The sequence below is a fragment of the Epinephelus moara genome, chromosome 20 (assembly GCF_006386435.1).
Source record: "Epinephelus moara isolate mb chromosome 20, YSFRI_EMoa_1.0, whole genome shotgun sequence".
Taxonomy (NCBI): Eukaryota; Metazoa; Chordata; class Actinopteri; order Perciformes; family Serranidae; genus Epinephelus; species Epinephelus moara.
The window spans coordinates 6,623,819-6,641,678 of record NC_065525.1 but is presented as its reverse complement, the minus strand read 5'-3'; the positions used below and the strand labels follow the sequence as shown (position 1 = coordinate 6,641,678).

General features: G+C 39.1%; 1 protein-coding gene across 1 annotated transcript in view; it reads left to right on the top strand.

Moving 5' to 3' along the window:
• The first annotated feature begins 1,112 nt into the window (after positions 1 to 1,112).
• The window catches only part of LOC126408413 (aminopeptidase N-like), a 29,873-nt gene continuing 13,125 nt past the window's right edge, over positions 1,113 to 17,860 (top strand). The window contains exons 1-16 of the mRNA XM_050073944.1: positions 1,113 to 1,446; positions 4,261 to 4,558; positions 5,939 to 6,081; positions 6,254 to 6,378; positions 7,867 to 7,993; positions 9,859 to 10,013; positions 10,863 to 10,976; positions 11,083 to 11,226; positions 12,385 to 12,450; positions 13,117 to 13,182; positions 13,300 to 13,472; positions 13,744 to 13,820; positions 15,774 to 15,907; positions 16,028 to 16,083; positions 16,232 to 16,379; positions 16,504 to 16,595. Of these exons, the coding sequence (XP_049929901.1) occupies positions 1,155 to 1,446; positions 4,261 to 4,558; positions 5,939 to 6,081; positions 6,254 to 6,378; positions 7,867 to 7,993; positions 9,859 to 10,013; positions 10,863 to 10,976; positions 11,083 to 11,226; positions 12,385 to 12,450; positions 13,117 to 13,182; positions 13,300 to 13,472; positions 13,744 to 13,820; positions 15,774 to 15,907; positions 16,028 to 16,083; positions 16,232 to 16,379; positions 16,504 to 16,595 (2,210 nt within the window). The 5' untranslated portion in view covers positions 1,113 to 1,154. The remainder of the gene's footprint in view (positions 1,447 to 4,260; positions 4,559 to 5,938; positions 6,082 to 6,253; positions 6,379 to 7,866; positions 7,994 to 9,858; positions 10,014 to 10,862; positions 10,977 to 11,082; positions 11,227 to 12,384; positions 12,451 to 13,116; positions 13,183 to 13,299; positions 13,473 to 13,743; positions 13,821 to 15,773; positions 15,908 to 16,027; positions 16,084 to 16,231; positions 16,380 to 16,503; positions 16,596 to 17,860) is intronic.

The window sequence follows — 17,860 nt, the reverse complement described above, 5'->3', positions numbered from 1 at the left end:
CGAAAAACTCCTTCAGCCAATGAGCATAACAAAACACCTGTAACATATTCTTCATCACCAACAGAATCAGTTGATAAATCAGGCTTTTTCTAACTCCAGTCAGAAGAACAGCGAAAAATGTATTTTCCTCCGAGAACCTCTGCAAATCTTGTTCTTGTTTAAGTGTTGTTATTGACCCTATTTCTTCAATAACTTCACTTATTGCTGCGTTTACTAATGTTAGAGTTAGCGCTTATGGCTTCAGAAGCCGCCATTACTGTTCTGCAAACTGCTGCATGCATTTTACGTCATCAACTACAACGCAGCCCCTGATTGGCTGCTTACATTGTCAACCATGATGCGGATCCCTGATTGAGTCTGACTGGATTTTAATTCCTGGACAAACCGGTTTCATTACAAAGTCGTCAAATAGGGACGCTTGGGTGGTGACTTTCAGTGTAAGACACCAACGAAAAAAGCCGTCCTTCCACGTTGGCCAGGTTTATTTTTAAAGAGACTGTTTGCAAACTGTACATTTCCCTTGAAACCGAAGTGTATTTTGAAAACACACAATGCATGTAACAGGCTGAAGGTGACACTGCGTCCTAGAACAACAAATGCACCCCAGGGTAGCTTGCACGTCATATCTCAATTTGGAAAGTCCATGAATGTCAAAATGTTACGAGGTCGGGGTGAGAATATGTTGTTCTGGAAAGTGTTTGCGGTGGCACTGAGTCCAGACTGATACAGAGAGCAAACAGAATATTGAGCTTAGCTCATCAGGATGGTCCTACCAGGCTATATCTATGCTACAATTAAGTTGTAGAAAGTGAATTTTGGATGACCTGGAAGAGCTACTACATTAATAAATATTCTTGAAAAACTTCTGATTAACTTTTAAAATCCTTGCTTAACCCAACTTGTTCATTTGTGTTCCAGGCTTTATTTTCAAAAAGTTAAAATTACAGTAAAATTTTGGATAGTAAGTCAGTATAAGGATATCTGACAGAGCAAATTATGTCTTCACCAGGTGAGGCTGGTATTTACAATCCCATTGTTAATGTATCACCTGGTGGAGTGAGTAGGAGGGGAGATGCTGCCCGTGGCTACATATAGAAGTTCCCCTTCCCTTGTAAGCACTGTCTCAGTGTGTTGCTCCAGTACAGGCAGACAACATGGGGAAAGGTTTCTTCATCAGTAAAGCTGTTGGAATAGTGGGTATCATCCTGGGTGCGGGGGCCCTGGCTACTATCATAGCTCTGTCTGTTGTTTACTCACAGGAAAAGGCAAAGAATAATCAGGTTTCGCCAGGAACAACAACCAAACCCCCTGTCACGACACCTGCTCCATCAAATGAACCTTGGGACCAGTATCGACTGCCCAAGAACCTGGTGCCGGACCACTATAATGTCACCCTGTGGCCACGACTGACTCCAGATGAGACAACTAAACTCTACATCTTTACTGGTAAGGTTTTAGGAGTATAATGCTCATCTCTGATCCTTGGGAGCAAAATTGTTTTGTTTTATACAAAGTGGTTGCATTCAACTGGTTTTCAGGGTCTAAATCTAGCCTTTTTGGTCGACAAGGATCAAAACCAGCAGTAGTTTGGAGGCAAGGAGACGAAGAGGAGATGGAGATTATGACTGATAGAAGGCTGATTAGTCACAGCATTATTGAAAAAAAAACACACCTCCTGCTTGAGGGGATTCTGGATTTGCATCCTGACTTGTTTATTACAATTTTTCAGCCTAATTCACAGCACTCCATGGCTTCTTAAAAGGGAAAACCACCTAAATCAATAATTCCAATATGTTATTTCCCTGGCAGAGGAAAGTTTAATAAATATTTGTGAACATGAGCTACTCTCCCTCAAAGCCTAAAATCAGAGAAGTAAGTCTCAAACGTCGTTAGGAAATATGGGCAGAGGGACAACATTTTCAAAAGTGGGCCTCTTATCCACACCAAGGGGGGAGGGGGGCCAAATTCCTATCCAAGTAATCATATTTCCACATGTATTTTTTTTATCTACTCTGTGTTAAGACCTTATTATCTTATTTTGAAAAGCAGAGGTAGTCATATGTTTGTCCTGGGCTGAAAAAAGCCCTCCAATGAATGATTAGAGAAAAGTAAAAATCAAACATTGATTGAAGAAATTACCACAAGGTATTAAATCATTACATCAAATCAGGAGTGAGCATATCATCTTTTTTCTTCATTTATTCATTCACTCTTGAGGGCTACTTTAATGTTGGTCAAATTGTGTGCAGAAACCCAATTACTGCAATTCTGAGACTGTTCAGGGACTCTCACCAAAACTTATTATGACTTTAGAGGGTTACCTGGCTCCCTTTCTGACAAAATAGCTTAACATGGTTGGTACCAATGGATGCCTTAGGTCCTCTAGTTTAATGTGTCCTAGCTTTTAAACTGAGCCCAATGCAGCAGGTTTTCTTACTAAAAATGAGTCTGCTTCACTCCTCACCTTCAGCTCTGCCTGTCATACCAGATTTTTTTTTTTTTTACTCAAATGAGTTTATTAGTGTTCTCAGTTCTGAAACAGAAACTGTACCCAAATCTAGAGCACCTTTTCCAATGCATTGTCTATGGAGCAGCTCCATACCTTATACCCTATGACATCACAAATATGAGTTTTGGCACTCTGGCTTTAGGTGAGAGTTGTTCATGTTTACTTATATTTTTTACTATCTTAGACCAGAAGAGCAACATGTATGAATTGTGAAAATGAGTATAGTTCCCCTTTAATTTCTTTGCAAATGCATTTCAAAGTCCTGTGTCCATGCCTTAAACACCCATACAGGTCTGTGAATTAAACCGTCTCAGAAGAAGTTGCAAACGACTTACTAGTAGTCTTATTTAGTGTATTCAGTGCAGAACCTCACAGCTATACTTGGCAAAGCATTGCTGTCCTGTGAAGAATGTATTTTCCTAAATATCAGCTTGTCATGGACACCTAAAAACAGCCCTGTTTTTGTTTTTTTTCTTAGCTTTGTGCATTTTAAATGGTCTCGGCCCACATAGGAAACCTTATTCATACAGTTAAAAAAAAAGGCAAAGCGCTCAATTGGAAAGCAACAATAAGTGATTTATTCTGATTTGATATACATTACTTTATATATTGGGAGAGGTCACATTTTTTACTGCACAGAATCCTTTTTTCAGACTCTAATATTTGTTTTCTTCCTTGTGAATCACTGGATAATTTTACCTCTTCAGGACTTGAAAGCATTTTCAAATAAAACAATGAAAACAAATTGATATTTGCTTGAAATGCTCACAACTCACTAACATATGCAACTAGTGCAGAGGGTTTGCAAGTGGACATTGCTTCATTTTAATGGGTTACAGGGGCTGAAAAGGTTGGGAACAGCTAATTTAAAGAATGGGTCTTCAACTTGGGGTTCGAGACCCCTGGGGTGTCCTCAGAGTTACTTTTTGGGGGGTTGAAATAGTATTATTAGATAGATTGGTTTAAGTTTTTTGTTTGTTTGTTTTGTTTTTGTTTTTGTCTTTTTTCTTTTTCAAAAATAAAAATATGTCTTAAAATACACGTTAACATGAATTCAACATATTTATAAATAGAGATAAACCAGCATATTGATAAGAAATAACAATAGAAACAAAAACATTTCATTTACAGTACACAATATAAGTGACAGGCTAACTGATTCCCTTGAAACCTCGTGCAGTCATGTAAGCTAGTTAACGTCTAAACATTGTGCAGCTTCTATCCATAACGGCGAGGTTTACTAGTTAGCTTACAGTTTTGAAACATATTGGCCAATTAACTGTAATATTATTCCAAGTGTACAGACACTCTTTTGAGCCACAATGGATAGTTATGTAACTTTTTGAACAAGAGACTCTGACACATCATCCACCTCAAAAACCACCAGCGAAAGAGCAGAGGGGGAGGCTAATGGACCAAGCCATGCTACTACTGCTTTATACTTAGAAGCTACAGGCAAGCGCAAACAAGAAAAGACCCAAACACATTCAGAGAATTATCTCAGTTGGAACTCAATTTTATACAATATACGTAGCAAGAGGTCCCTGCTCCGTCTCTCTTTCAGCTAAAGTGTCCTTGGCCTGAAAATAGTTGAAGAGTCCTGATTTAAAGGTTGGATTCAGGTTTCCAATTTCTACCATCTTTGTCAATTACTGGAGTCAGAAAATTTGAATCTAAGCAAATGGATTGGAGTTGGGTAGAACTGAAGTTTCTCAATACTGCTGATCACAGTTCATTTCATTTTGTTTTAGGTCAGTCCAGTGTGGAGTTCACGTGTGCTGAGGAGACAGATCTGATTCTTATCCACTCCAATAAGCTGAACTACACCAACTTTGAGAATGACATCAAGCTCACCTCAGTCAGTGGGGCCAAAGCCCCCTCAATCAAGTCTTCCTGGCTCCAGACTGTGACTCAGTACTTGGTCATACATCTGGATGGTAAACTGAAAAAGGACCAAAAGTACCACCTGTACACTGAATTTACTGGAGAGCTGGCTGATGACCTGGGAGGATTCTACAGGAGCGAATACATAGAGGACGGAAAGAAAAAGTATGTGTATTTGGTGTAATTAATATACATATATAATTTGAAAAAAAGTGAGTCCCATAAGATTCAGAAAATGCAGTGGCCAACAATATGAGAAGTTCCAAATAAGTTCTAACGCAACACATTTGCTATTTTAAAGGAGTAGCCTCACAGCTTATCTAGAGCTACACTAGATCTAATTTCATTAATTTAGTCTTCTTTACTATCTTAAGTCTAGCTAAAAAAACAAGTGCAAAACTGTTTTACTGACATGTTTTATCTTGTTAGCTCGCAAAGTAGTCAACACTTTACCTGGATTTTGTTCAGGTGCATGGTTGGTTCCTTTTAAGACTCATGCATCCGCTCTGCTTAAAAGTTATTGGTTGAGAAATGGCTTCAATGTTTAGCATTAACTGGTCATAAAATAGCATTAATGTTATAACATTTCTATTTTTAAAGTCCTACTTGCACTGAACCAGTATTCCCTTGGGACCTCATGTGATTTAGAGATTATCCTCCAATGTCTGTGTTTCCTGTGACACATTCACACTTGATGAGCAAAGTCCGTATTTACTGACGTATTTACTGACATTATGATATGACAGTCAGTACACTCTACACAACACAGAAACATTGCATAGTACAGTGATGTACAGTGTGAACCCTCCTTTTTGAAAAAAAAAAAAGTGATTTAAACAAACAGAACCAAGTCTGACACACACTGTCACTTTACCCATCTTATCTTCCAAGATTTCTCGTTTTTAGCAAAATACATTAAATACTGCCGCTTTGTCAGTGATTTCTGCATCACCTTTTGCAGCGGAATTATACGCCATGGAAGGCTGCTATTTCTGATGCCACAGGCACCCATCAAGCTTTTCATATACAACCGCTTTGCCAGTAGGTGTCAGCTTCAGACACCAACATAGACACTCTTCATGACAGCACGATACACACAGGGCCGTGGCTATTTCTGACACCGCCGGCAACTACTGCAGTGTACAAGGGTGGGTTGGTCAAAAAAACATCGGACTTTCACCTGGGAGCACACTGTTCACTTCCAGTGTGAACCCCCAAAAAATCATGGAGTTAATTTATCAACAAGGTAGTGTGCTAGTATGTGTATTTTTTTTTTCACTTTTGATCGTGCTAGCAGTTTCCTCCCTACTTCTAGTCTTTGGGCCAATGTAGGCTAAACATAACCGCACACTTTCATATGTATGCTCTGATTAGGTGAAACACTGCATAGATCTAAGTGTGCAGAAATCTTTTCTACCAGTTTGGACTTACTGATGTTTGCAGCACCTTGCCAAAACCAAGCTGGGTGGAGTGGTGGTTGTTCTACATAAGCTTCCTGCACTCCATAAAACTCCCTGTATATTCCATTTGTGTATCTTCTGACAGGGTTGTTGCCACTACTCAGATGCAGCCGACAGATGCCAGGAAGGCTTTCCCCTGTTTTGATGAGCCTGCTATGAAAGCTATTTTCCACATCACGCTGAAGCACGACAGTGGAACTGTAGCCTTGTCCAATGGCGAGGTAAAAGGTCAGTTGCACTACAATATTTTGATGGATAATTTTAACAGTTTCAGACCAAATCAAAGGGGTATATGGGGAGGACAATGCTGGTCATTTTGTTTTACAACTGGATGTAACATAATTTGAGGGTGATCTCAGACTGTTAATTATTATTATTATTTTAAATTTATTTTCCACAGAATCAAGCACTGAAAATGATATCCAGACAACAGTTTTTAAGCCAACTGAGAAGATGTCCACCTACCTGTTGGCATTCATTGTCAGTGACTTTGCCTACATCAATAACACCATTAATGATGTTTTGGTAAGTGACTCCCAAAGAGTTTTTGTCAGTCTTTCATGAATGGAGTTTTTATTTCCAGGAAACTTAGAGGTGTGCATTTGTGGCTTTTAAAAATTCTACTAGGGGGCACCCGAATCATAGGAGTTTTTCAATCATACACATGGTATAGACGGGTATTTAAAATGACTTACAGCTTGACTTGAACTTTAACACCAATGACTCATGACTTCACTTGGACTGCAGTCTTTTGACTTGATATCTCCCCCAAGCCCAAAGATTAAAACGCATGTTATTTAAAAAGTGTGCCACGATTCAACTAACTTCCCTTCATCTCCTGAATTCACTAACATTAATGCTAGTCCCAGCAAGGCGACACTTAATTCTCCAGATCCACTTTCTTTGAACCAATTCAACAGCATCCAATCAGGTTGCAGGAGAGAACCATGAAGAACTAATGTTATGTTACTTTTAGCACAAGTTGAATTTTTTTTTATTTTTGTTCATGTACAAAAACTATGGGTGGTCATCAAAAAATTAAATATAGTATGCAAAATGTGTGGGCTCACAATTACAGACAGAGACACAACTACTTCCAAAAAACTTGTTTTAGCAAGTAAGTACAGACTTTAAAAAAAAACATTCAAGATTTTTATAACTTAATATACCATTACTCTGTTGTTGAAATGGCCCCACAATGGTGAGGAGTGCATTATGACTTGTTTAGGACTCAAAACTCAAAGTTTAGGACTTGGAACTTGACTCGAATATTGTTAGTCTTGACTTGGGACTTGAGTGCTAAGACTTTAGACTTACTTGTGACTTGCACAACAATGGCTTGATCCCACCTCTGCTATTAGATCAGCAACTTTTACTTTAAATTTTACTGAATGGATTATATATTGTCTTTAAATAGGTAACTGGGCAAGGAAAATAAGGCTAGCCTACAAATATTGTTGTATAATGATGTGGAACAAAGTATTTGTTCCTAATTGACTACCAAGATTCTTATAGATTTGAGATTTGTGATTTAACTGGAAAATAAATTGTATATGTTGCTCACTTCTGTAATAGTTGCTCTCCCTTAATTAATAACATTCAAGAGCATCCCAAGATCAGAGCTTACACACCCCAGTTTTGGTACAATGGCAGGTTATAATTGAGTTTTGCAACTTAACTTTTAATCATCTTACCTATACCTATTCCTGTTGGGAATAAGTATCCACACTCCTAACAAACAGCTCAGTCATTTTCCAACTGGATTTGTCAACTGGATTCTGTCATTACTCTAAAAACAGAACTCATGCCATCAGAGAAATTTTAAACATGATAAATTGAATAAAAGATCAACACATGGTAGCATTATTCAATTATGCAGTTAATGAGATTATATCAGTTTAAAACCAAAGAGCTTTCATGGTTTACTGACAATGATATTCAAGCTAACAGCATCGTGCATAGGGAAACTGAGTAATGTGTTTTTTTTGTGTGTATTGTGTGGTGTGGGTTTAGATCCGTATCTTCGCCCGGAAGTCGGCTATTAATGCTGGTCAAGGAGAGTACGCCCTTAACAAAACTGGACCAATCCTTAAGTTCTTTGAGGAGTATTACAATTACAGCTACCCTCTGCCCAAGTCTGGTAAGTTCACCACACATTATGATCTGATGCAATACTTTATTTTCATATCGTTTTTGCATTCATCTTTGTTTAAAGTATGCTATCAAATTTGTTACATGTATACTTTTTGCTGCTGCTGCTGCTGCTGTATTAAAGCCAGTGTTACTTCCTGTTTTACTGTTTTACTGTTACCTGTTACCGTTCTTACTCAGAGAATGGGGGTGTGGATAAAAATGCGACATAATCCATGGTAACCGGATTGTCGTTTTAGCGTATGCGTCAAAGCAATATCATGGACATTAGCATGGAAAGCAATAGCTGTCACTCTAACCTAGGCTATAAGGTGGAAAATTTTTCTATAACTCCCTGAGTAAATATGAATGAATATGAATCTAACGTTAACTGGAATTTAGCTGACGATTGCAAACAGTTGATATGGGTAACTTGTTTGTCTGCTAGTTTCTGCAGTACCAACAAGTTAATGATATATTAAGTCCTGTCAATTAATATTTATAAGTAAGCTAGCCACACTGTAGCACCCGGTGGTCTGTGCCCATCCTCCAGCAAAAGCCTGCTGGGTTCAGTGTCACCTGGCAGACCTCCAGTGAATGAGGAGCTCCGGGCATCTGCAGCACAAGGGAAAGCCAAACGCTACTAATTAGTACACACTGCCCACACTTCAGTGACACAGAACTGGTTGAAAATCAGCAGAGTTTCGATTTACATAGCCCACTATAGTCTGTAGATATTAACTTACTAATTTAACACAAACACTTTGCTGGGTCCAAAAACTGATCCCACACAATCCTAAAACAAAAGCTCATGTTATGTTTTGCCTGTGACCCGCTAACATATACTTATACAAAGGTTTGTATGATATCCCACGAATTGGTGTTCCACAAATGATGTTACGAACATAACATTAAGTTACATACTTAACATATTGCAATGTGGTTAGATTTAGGAAAAGACACATGGTATAGCATCTTTAGGTTTAGGCAAGTAAAGTAACTGTGGTTAGGTAAGGTTTCGGGAAAGAAACATGTTGAAGACGTACTTTAAAATGACTCATAACTTACATGGTTCCTAACACCCATCTCCTGAGAGAAAGTCCTGTGTTTTGTGACCCATCCATCACCCCAACCTGTTTCCTTTTGGGACCGCTTACACAAATAATTAACACATAATCATGAGACACATGAGACACAAATTACTGGCTCATGATTATGTGAGATATATACAAATTTTGGTGTATTACTTTTCGTGAGAAAACATACAAATAGTGCATGACAATAGCCTAGACTCAGACGGCCCTACGCAGTAATGTGTGCTGCAGATGTAGCCAGTAAAAAAATACATTCTGTGGCCCATCTGCCACACAAACAGTCTGCATCCATTAATGTCTTCAAGTGTACCCAAAATAAATAATAAGTTGACTAGCTAGCCCGGTTTGCTGCAAGAGGCATGACAGTGCCAGTCATCTTGAACACCATATATAAAGTTCATCCTTCATTCTCTTCTTTTTTTTTATTTATGCAAGTGTTATCTTTTTAAGTACTGCTTGATGCTTGTATCTTTTCTTTGACATTTTATGACAGGATCACGAGTCACGATCACGTAGTTTATCAGTTATTAACAGATAAAACATGATAACTTGATTGTTTTACAGTCTTTCATGATAGTTGTTATTTGATGTCATCCAGTCTTTGTTGGCCAGCACATACAGTACATTTTGTTACACTGTTACACATTTCTAACTCTGGGTCATCCTCCCTCCTCATCATGTTTCAACATTGGTACAGTTAGAACTTGTTTAACATGTTTAACTTACAAGCAGTAGTAACATCACAGGTATTTAACCACAAATAATATCTTTCATAATGCAGATCAGATAGCTCTACCAGACTTTAATGCTGGAGCCATGGAGAACTGGGGTCTGATCACATACAGAGAGACAGCACTGCTCTACGATGAAGCATTCTCCTCCAACTCCAACAAACAGAGGATTGCTACCATCATCGCTCATGAACTGGCTCACATGGTTAGATTTGAACACAGCAAACAGTGTCATGTCTCAATGTCTATGTAGTGGTTGCTATTTTAACTTCTAATGGATTGTGATTCATTTTTAATCGTTTTGAAAAAAATAATTTGAAATTGAAGAAAAAAAGGTGGAGTGATTTTGTGTAACATTTAAAGAGAGACTTGCAAAGATCCCTTTTTAAGTCTGAGTAGATCATTGAGCCAATCAACATAATTCCATGAGAGCAAGTCCAAGCTGAATCTTATGTCATGTCAAAGCATGTTTCAATCAAGTCTCTAGTCCTTAAAGGCAATTCCAATTCCAGTCACAACTCGTCACATCAAATCTCAAGTGAAATCTCAAATTCTGGCTGGCAAGTCTAAGTCAAGCCACAGGTCTTGCCAAAACAAGAAACAAGTCAAAACTATGGCCTTGAGGAGAAGTCCAAGTCAAATCTCAAGTCAAAGTTTCAAGTCCTACAGAGGCAGATTACATTCTATGACAAGTCTCATAGAAGCAGGTTTCAAATCTCAATTCTTAAGGGCAAGAATAAGTCAAGTCTTAGATATTGCCAAAGCAAGTCTGAAGTCAATTTTAAGGCCTTGAGGACAGCTCTAGCCAACTTTGTATGTAAACTGCATGTTAATTAGAGGACGTATTGGTATGCTGTAAAGTTTAAGCCAAGTCTCAATTCCTTGTTTTTTGGACGTCAGTTATACTCTATGTATAATCTTAGTAATTTGTATTATCTGTTACGTTACTCCGTTGTGTTGGTTAGTCTGTGCACATGGCATCTATTGCATGTCTGTTATTTTAACTGTTTCTTGACATAGCATTCACACTGTTTTTTATGGGCTGTCCCTTTAGTGGTTTGGTAATCTGGTGACCCTGAGGTGGTGGAATGACTTGTGGCTGAATGAAGGCTTTGCATCTTATGTTGAGTACCTGGGAGCAGATCACGCTGAACCTAACTGGAATGTGGTAAGGATTTCCCTCCCAACTCATGACCTCAATAATGACTGTGATGGATGATAGTGACATTGATTAGTAGAGTTTTGACCATGCTGTGTTATTTTTGTCATAATAGAAAGACCTCATCGTGCTCGGTGATGTCCACAGGGTGTTCGCTGTTGATGCCCTGGCCTCTTCTCACCCTCTATCCTCTAAAGAAGAGGACATAAAGACACCAGCACAGATCAGTGAGCTGTTTGATGCTATCTCGTACAGCAAGGTAACCTAAAACTCTTGGACCTAAACAGCAGCAGAATACTCTACCCATCTCTGATTCTAAAATCAATCCACCCACGGTTATGGATTTAGCTTCTCTTCCATAGAAATCTGTTTGCTTTTTTTCCTCAAATATGTAAGATTTTGCCACAATGTCCCAGCAAACGTGGTGACATTGTGTCACTGAACAAAATGGTCCCAGTCGGACGCCAAAAACTGCAACGTTGTGACATTGTTTCCACGTCCAGTAATGGTCCATTCAGACCCTCTTTAACAAATAAGAAAATACTGATCATATTATTGCTATGAAAAAAAACAAATGTGTGTTTGTTTTTAATACATCAAAATTGTATTGATAATTTTTGGGCTGTGATATGGTTGTGATCAGCCAGCCACACTGTGATGTCCACTCAGTGTCCAAAGACTAGTATTATTCGACGACCATTTTTCCGTCTGTCCATCCATGAACGCCATATCTCAAAAATACCATGAGGGAATTTCTTCAAATTTGGCACAAATGTCCACTTGGACTTAACGATGAATCTGGTCAGTTTTTGGTGGTCATAGGTCAAGTTACTGTGACCTTATTTGTCTCATTCTTGTGAACGCGACATCTCAAGAACACCTTGAGGGAATTTTTTGCAATGTAGCACAAATTTCCACTTGGACACAAAGATGAACTGATTGGATTTTGGTGGTCAAGGTCACTGTGACCTTGCATCCATCTGTCTAGGTCACTGTGACCTTGCATCCAGCTATCTCATTCTTCAAATCTGGCACAAACATCCACTCAGACTCAACGATGAACTGATTAGATTTTGGTGGTTAAAGGTCAAGGTCAAGGTCACTGTGACATCACTCACAAAACATGTTGTTCACCGTAACTCAGGAGTTCACAAAATTTCACAGAAAAGTCTAGTAGGATAAAATGAGGAAGTGATGACAGTTTATATCCAAAAGGTGAAATGTCAACTTTGTTGTGTGACACTAATGGTGACACTAGTCTTGGGTGCGCAGCTTGAAACTGGGCTGATTGTACAGATCATCTGTGCTTCTGGGGACAAGATATGTGTGATGCATCCATGTTTTTGCAACTTGACGAGTTTGCAGAAGCATACAACTGCAAGGCGGTAACATTTCAAATTTGTTTCCTCATTCACAGGGAGCGTCTGTGCTGAGGATGTTGTCAAATTTTCTTACTGAAGAAGTCTTCACAATGGGACTCAGGGTAAGAACTGCCTGGAGACATACAATATTGGGTCCATGTCATTGGTCCGACAGCCCATTGGTCCAACATCCCATTAGTCCGACGTCCCGTGGTGTCATAGAGAGAAGAGAGTGAAACACCATAACCTCCTGTTATTAAATCTGGGTTCCGGGTTGTGTGGGGAGCTTTCCGCGGTGCTGAACGGCTCCTGGCGGGCATATTTCTGCCTTGATGGTGTACCGCGACCGGCTCTGGGTCAGCTGGGAAAGGCTTGAGGCGAAGCAGGCGGCTCTGGGTCAGCTGGGAAAGGCTTGAGGCGAAGCAGGCTCACGGCTTATGTGTTTGCCACTTTTTCATTTTAACTCACACCATGATCTTTTCCTGACCCTAACCAAGTGTTTTTTGTGCCTAAACCTAACCAAACCTTAACCACAGGGCATCATGATGATTTCGGAACAATGGGACTTCGGAACAATGGGTTTAATATGGTCGGAACAATGGGATGTCGGACCAATGGGTTGTCGGAATAATGGGCTGTCGGACCAGTGGGCCGACCCCACAATATTTACCTGATTTGCGTGGAGTAAGGGGGCTTTGGAATGATTGTTAAGTGTCTTTAAGGTGAAGTCTCAACACCTGCAAAGCAAAATGACTAATTTATCTCTTTGTTTTCTCCCTACCCTGCAGACCTACCTGGCTGAATTCGCGTTTGGGAACACAGTCTACACAGACCTATGGGATCATCTGCAAATGGTATGGCTCTATAGATCTGAGCATTTAGCTAGTGCTTTATTCAAAAGGATCTCTTGTATGTGCCAACCGACTCTTGACCATTACATCAATTTTTTCCATGTTTGTCTGCTTTCACAGGCTGTTGTGGCTAATAAAACTAGCCTTCCTGACAGTGTCCATAACATCATGAACACCTGGGTGTTGCAGATGGGCTTTCCTGTGGTTACTATAAATACCACGACTGGGGCTGTATCCCAGGAGCACTTTCTGTTGGATCCAGACTCTGAAGTCACTACTGATTCTCCCTTTAAGTGTGTACACAGCCTTTCATTCATTCATTTTACTATTTTTGCTGGTAATCGTGCTTATGCTAGTACACTGTTATTACCACTGCTTTAATAGTAATACTACTATCTTCACTACTACCACTACTAAAATGATGCTGCTGCAACTTTATTTTTATTCACTTTTACTTAAATGTCATGGTGATATAGGTGATACAGCCTCCCTTTCCCAGTTCTTGACAAAACAACAAAGATTAAACTATACATAAATGTAATGATACAGTTGTTTATCCTACAGATATCAATGGATTGTTCCAATCCAGTGGATGAAGACTAAAGACATCCAGGAACTGAAATGGCTGGAGAGTAAATCAGGTAGGATGTACAGACACCAACAATAACGTGGTGATTTAGTGCTGATAAATGAAATAACAACAGACTGACAGTTTAGTAAGTGAAGATTTAACATTTTTGGCAGTAGATACATATTCAAGCAGGCCTTTGTTAATGATCAAGGTAAGTCAGATTTATTTAAATTAATTGCACGCGTCCTTGCCGCTAGCAGTTAAGAAAGAAACATGTTTTTTATAGGATATGACTGAATTAATCAAGTCAAAATAATGTAATATAACAGTAGAAAAATAAAACTTTAAAAAATAAAAGAACTACCTACATTACCTGACCAAGCCTAAACAAAGCTTGAAAGCATACTGTAGATGAGAAAAATACCCTGTGAAAAAGAGTGGGCGGGCCAAGTAAGTATTCTTTGACCTGTGTTAGGAAGTTTACACTTCACAAGAGCTGGCTAAAAGTTCAGTTCACAACAATTAAAATGAACTAGTTCACATTCATATTTCACAATTTGAATTTTAATTATGTTCACTGCCCCAAAAAATGACCTAGAATGAAGTAGAACCTCCATCCCAAGCCCCAGTCATTCCCACTGCCCACTTCTCAAACTAAATGAATAACTTTATACTAGTACAGAATCACAGACAGATATTACTTTAAAAGCCAAAAGATAACCATTGTCAGGATTTGAGCAGCCACCAGGAGTCAGTTAAGGGGCGGAGGAGCGAGGTAGTGCAGGAGAACATGCAGGCACAGCAGCTAGGAGTGAGTTCCAGTAGTCTAGACATGAAACGACAAGAGCCTCGACTAGAACTTAGGCCTCCTCCTGGGTGAGAAATGGGTGTATACTCCTGATGTTGTGGAGTATGAATCTACAGGAGTGGGTTGTACCTAATGGTGCCGAGTTCTCTTTGTTCCTTTTTAAAAGTTGTTCTTAGCTGCTGTGTGAATTGCTCTGAAGATTAAACTATTAATGAATAGCTCTTTAAAGTGAACTGTTCCTTTCAAAACCTTTAGTGACATTTAGGAGGACTTCCAGTGATAAGATAAGATCCTTTGTGTGCCTCAAGTCTTTATCTTCCTCCAGTCTCTCTCCTTTTCCCTCTTGTACTGAAGTTTCCACTGAGTCAGTTTTTTCAGATGCATTTTTTAAATCCGTCATCTGAAAAAAATCGTTATTCACAGAAACCGTGCACAGACTCCAATGCTTTTTACTGTTCTATTTGTTGTGAAAATTAGCAATATGTGACAAAATTGAAAGACACATTTCCTCCTTTGCCTCTCTCCACTGGAGTTGCCTATCTGGTTGTCACCAAGTCTTTCATGTGGCACCGCAGCCGTAAAAAGGGGCAGAGCCTTCCCACCTCTTAGTCCTCCACATTCTGTGTGCAGTCCACATCCTCCTCCTCGTCATAATTATCCACAGGAATATTGCTATCTGACCCGTTAAAAGTGAGCTATCTGAGTTATGAAATGTTTCTGTGGACCCTGTTCCTTGTTGCAGCTGTGTCCCACTGCCACATATACTTAACTGATTCTTGGTATAACAGCTCTTTAAAGCCTTCTGATGGATGTGAAAACTGCAGAAAATCAAACCTGTTCAGAGAATTTTAATGACAGACGAAAGTTTCGGACTCAGTGTGCAAACGTGATTGACACAAAGTGAAGTCGTATTTATTTCTAGATGTGTGACAATTACAGATGAAAAAAAATGGACTGTTGAGGACAGTCTCCTCATTACTGCATCTGAAAGCACTTATTGACTTGCAAAGTCTGGCAGTCTGATTCACATCTTAGAAGAAAGCTCAGATATCAAATACTTTAGAGTTCATTGGCTGAGTTTGCAGAAAATCACCCCACAGAACAAAAATAACAAGCAAACACTGACAATGTTAGACAAGTAAAATTCAGTATCTTACACTTTCTGGTCTCATGCATGACAATAATCATTAACTCGGATCTTCCTTTTTTCTGTAGCCCCAATTAATGAGATGAAGACAACAGGAGCTGAGTGGGTACTGGCCAACCTCGACGTGGTGGGGTACTACAGAGTCAACTATGACCAGGGCAACTGGGACAAACTTCTAAATGTTCTGATGACCAATCATGAGGTATATTTTAATGTAGAATAATGCGTGATCTCTACTTTTCAAAACTAATTATGAATGTGCTTTTTGACCTGAGTTGTTGTTGTAGTAGTAGTGACAGGGATATTGCTCTTGTTTTTCAAGCTTATTCCAGTAATCAACAGAGCTCAGTTGGTGGATGATGCCTTTAACATGGCCAGGTAAGTCCTGCTAATAGAGTATCATATAAAGATGATGACATTAAAGAGTAAAGAACTTAAGACTATTAAGACTATTGGACTAAACGATGATCAAGATGTAATAAAATCTGGAAATACCATTCATTTTCACAACCTTGTAACCCCAAAGAGCAAAGGTCATCCGTACAGAATTGGCCCTTGATACCACCAAGTATTTGAATGAGGAGAAGGAATATATGCCCTGGGAGTCAGCGCTCACCAACCTGGACTTCTTCTACCTCATGTTTGACCGCAGCGAGGTTTATGGTCCCATGCAGGTGTGATTTCTTTCAGCCAAACATATCAGCATAAAAATCAAAAGAGCTAAAACACAAGTTACTTTTATGATTCTAATCTTCATGGATTATCATATTTCCTTATCTCTGTCTGGCTTGTTTTTAGACTTACCTGAGGAAACAGGTCACCCCTCTGTTTGAATACTATGAGAATATGACTGATAGCTGGAGCAAAGTACCTGATGGACACATGGACCAGTGAGTATAGAGAAATGTGTGGGCATCTACTTCTCCTGACATTATTCTTTTTAAGAGAGGCAATAACAAAATATGGAACTTGCAGATAAAGAAAGTTGAACATTAAAGAACAGAACAACACTTTATAAACAGGTTATCTGTTTCAACAGTTGGTTCTGCCTCTTCTTGTTTTCAAGAATAAAATTTAACAGGATTATGAGTATATTTTAGTGTAAAACAAATGTTAGCATACCAATGATCATTTAAAGAAAACCTTAATAAGACCTTAAAGGGTAACCAGCATTTGTCAACCTTGATGCAGTTATTCTAACTCGTATAGAGCCAGCATGTTCATGTCTAACTGGGTGAATTAAGGGATCATTTTAACCAAACCAGAGTTGGTGACTATTGGAACTGTGGAAAGATGAACCAAGATGTCTTTTCTAAGTTTTATTTTGTTTCTGTTGATGAAGTGACACTGAGTGCGTTTACATGGACAGTTTAATTCCCTTTTCATTCGGAATTAAAGTTCATTCCTATTAAAAGTGATCTTGTAAACACCTAATTCGGAATGAAAATGGCCAATGCGATTGAAAATTCATTCCGATGTAAGGGGCTGGAATATTCCGTTTCTAATTCCGAATGAAATAATTTCTCGCACTTGTATACACTCATTCCTCTTTAAGTTCATTCCGGTCTTTCTGCGCATGCTCGTTTCCTTGCCCTTGTGATGCGATGACGTATATAGCGTGCGCGCGACAAGAAGGCAGCTTCTAAAAACAAGAGATGGTCCTGAGCGGTCGTCTATCTCTCTTCTTCGACCTTCTACCTCCCTTCTTCTCCTCAACAGATGAAACATTAACAGAACAAGGTTGTTGTCGTACTGCTGCTTCAAGAATATATGCAAAACAAGCCCGAAAAAGGCACCAAGAACGGCGTCGTCAAGCATCTTGTTATCCGGAACGAGGTATACAGGGTTTTCTTGCGGTAAACGTAAACACGTAACATCTGCCCCGCCCCCTATCCAATCAGAAACCTTCCCTGCCCCAAACCTTGCGCAGACCCGAATAAAGGCGATTAAACTGATCTCCCGTGTAAACCCTCATTCGGAATGAATACTTCCCATGTAAACTACCTGGAAAGACTTTAATTACGAATGATTTCATTCAGATTTATTTCATTCTGAATGAGAAGCCATCATGTAACCGCACCCACTGATGTGCATTTTATGATAATTATATTACAATATATTTGAATGGAGTTGTGGTTTGGCGATGGCGATTTCA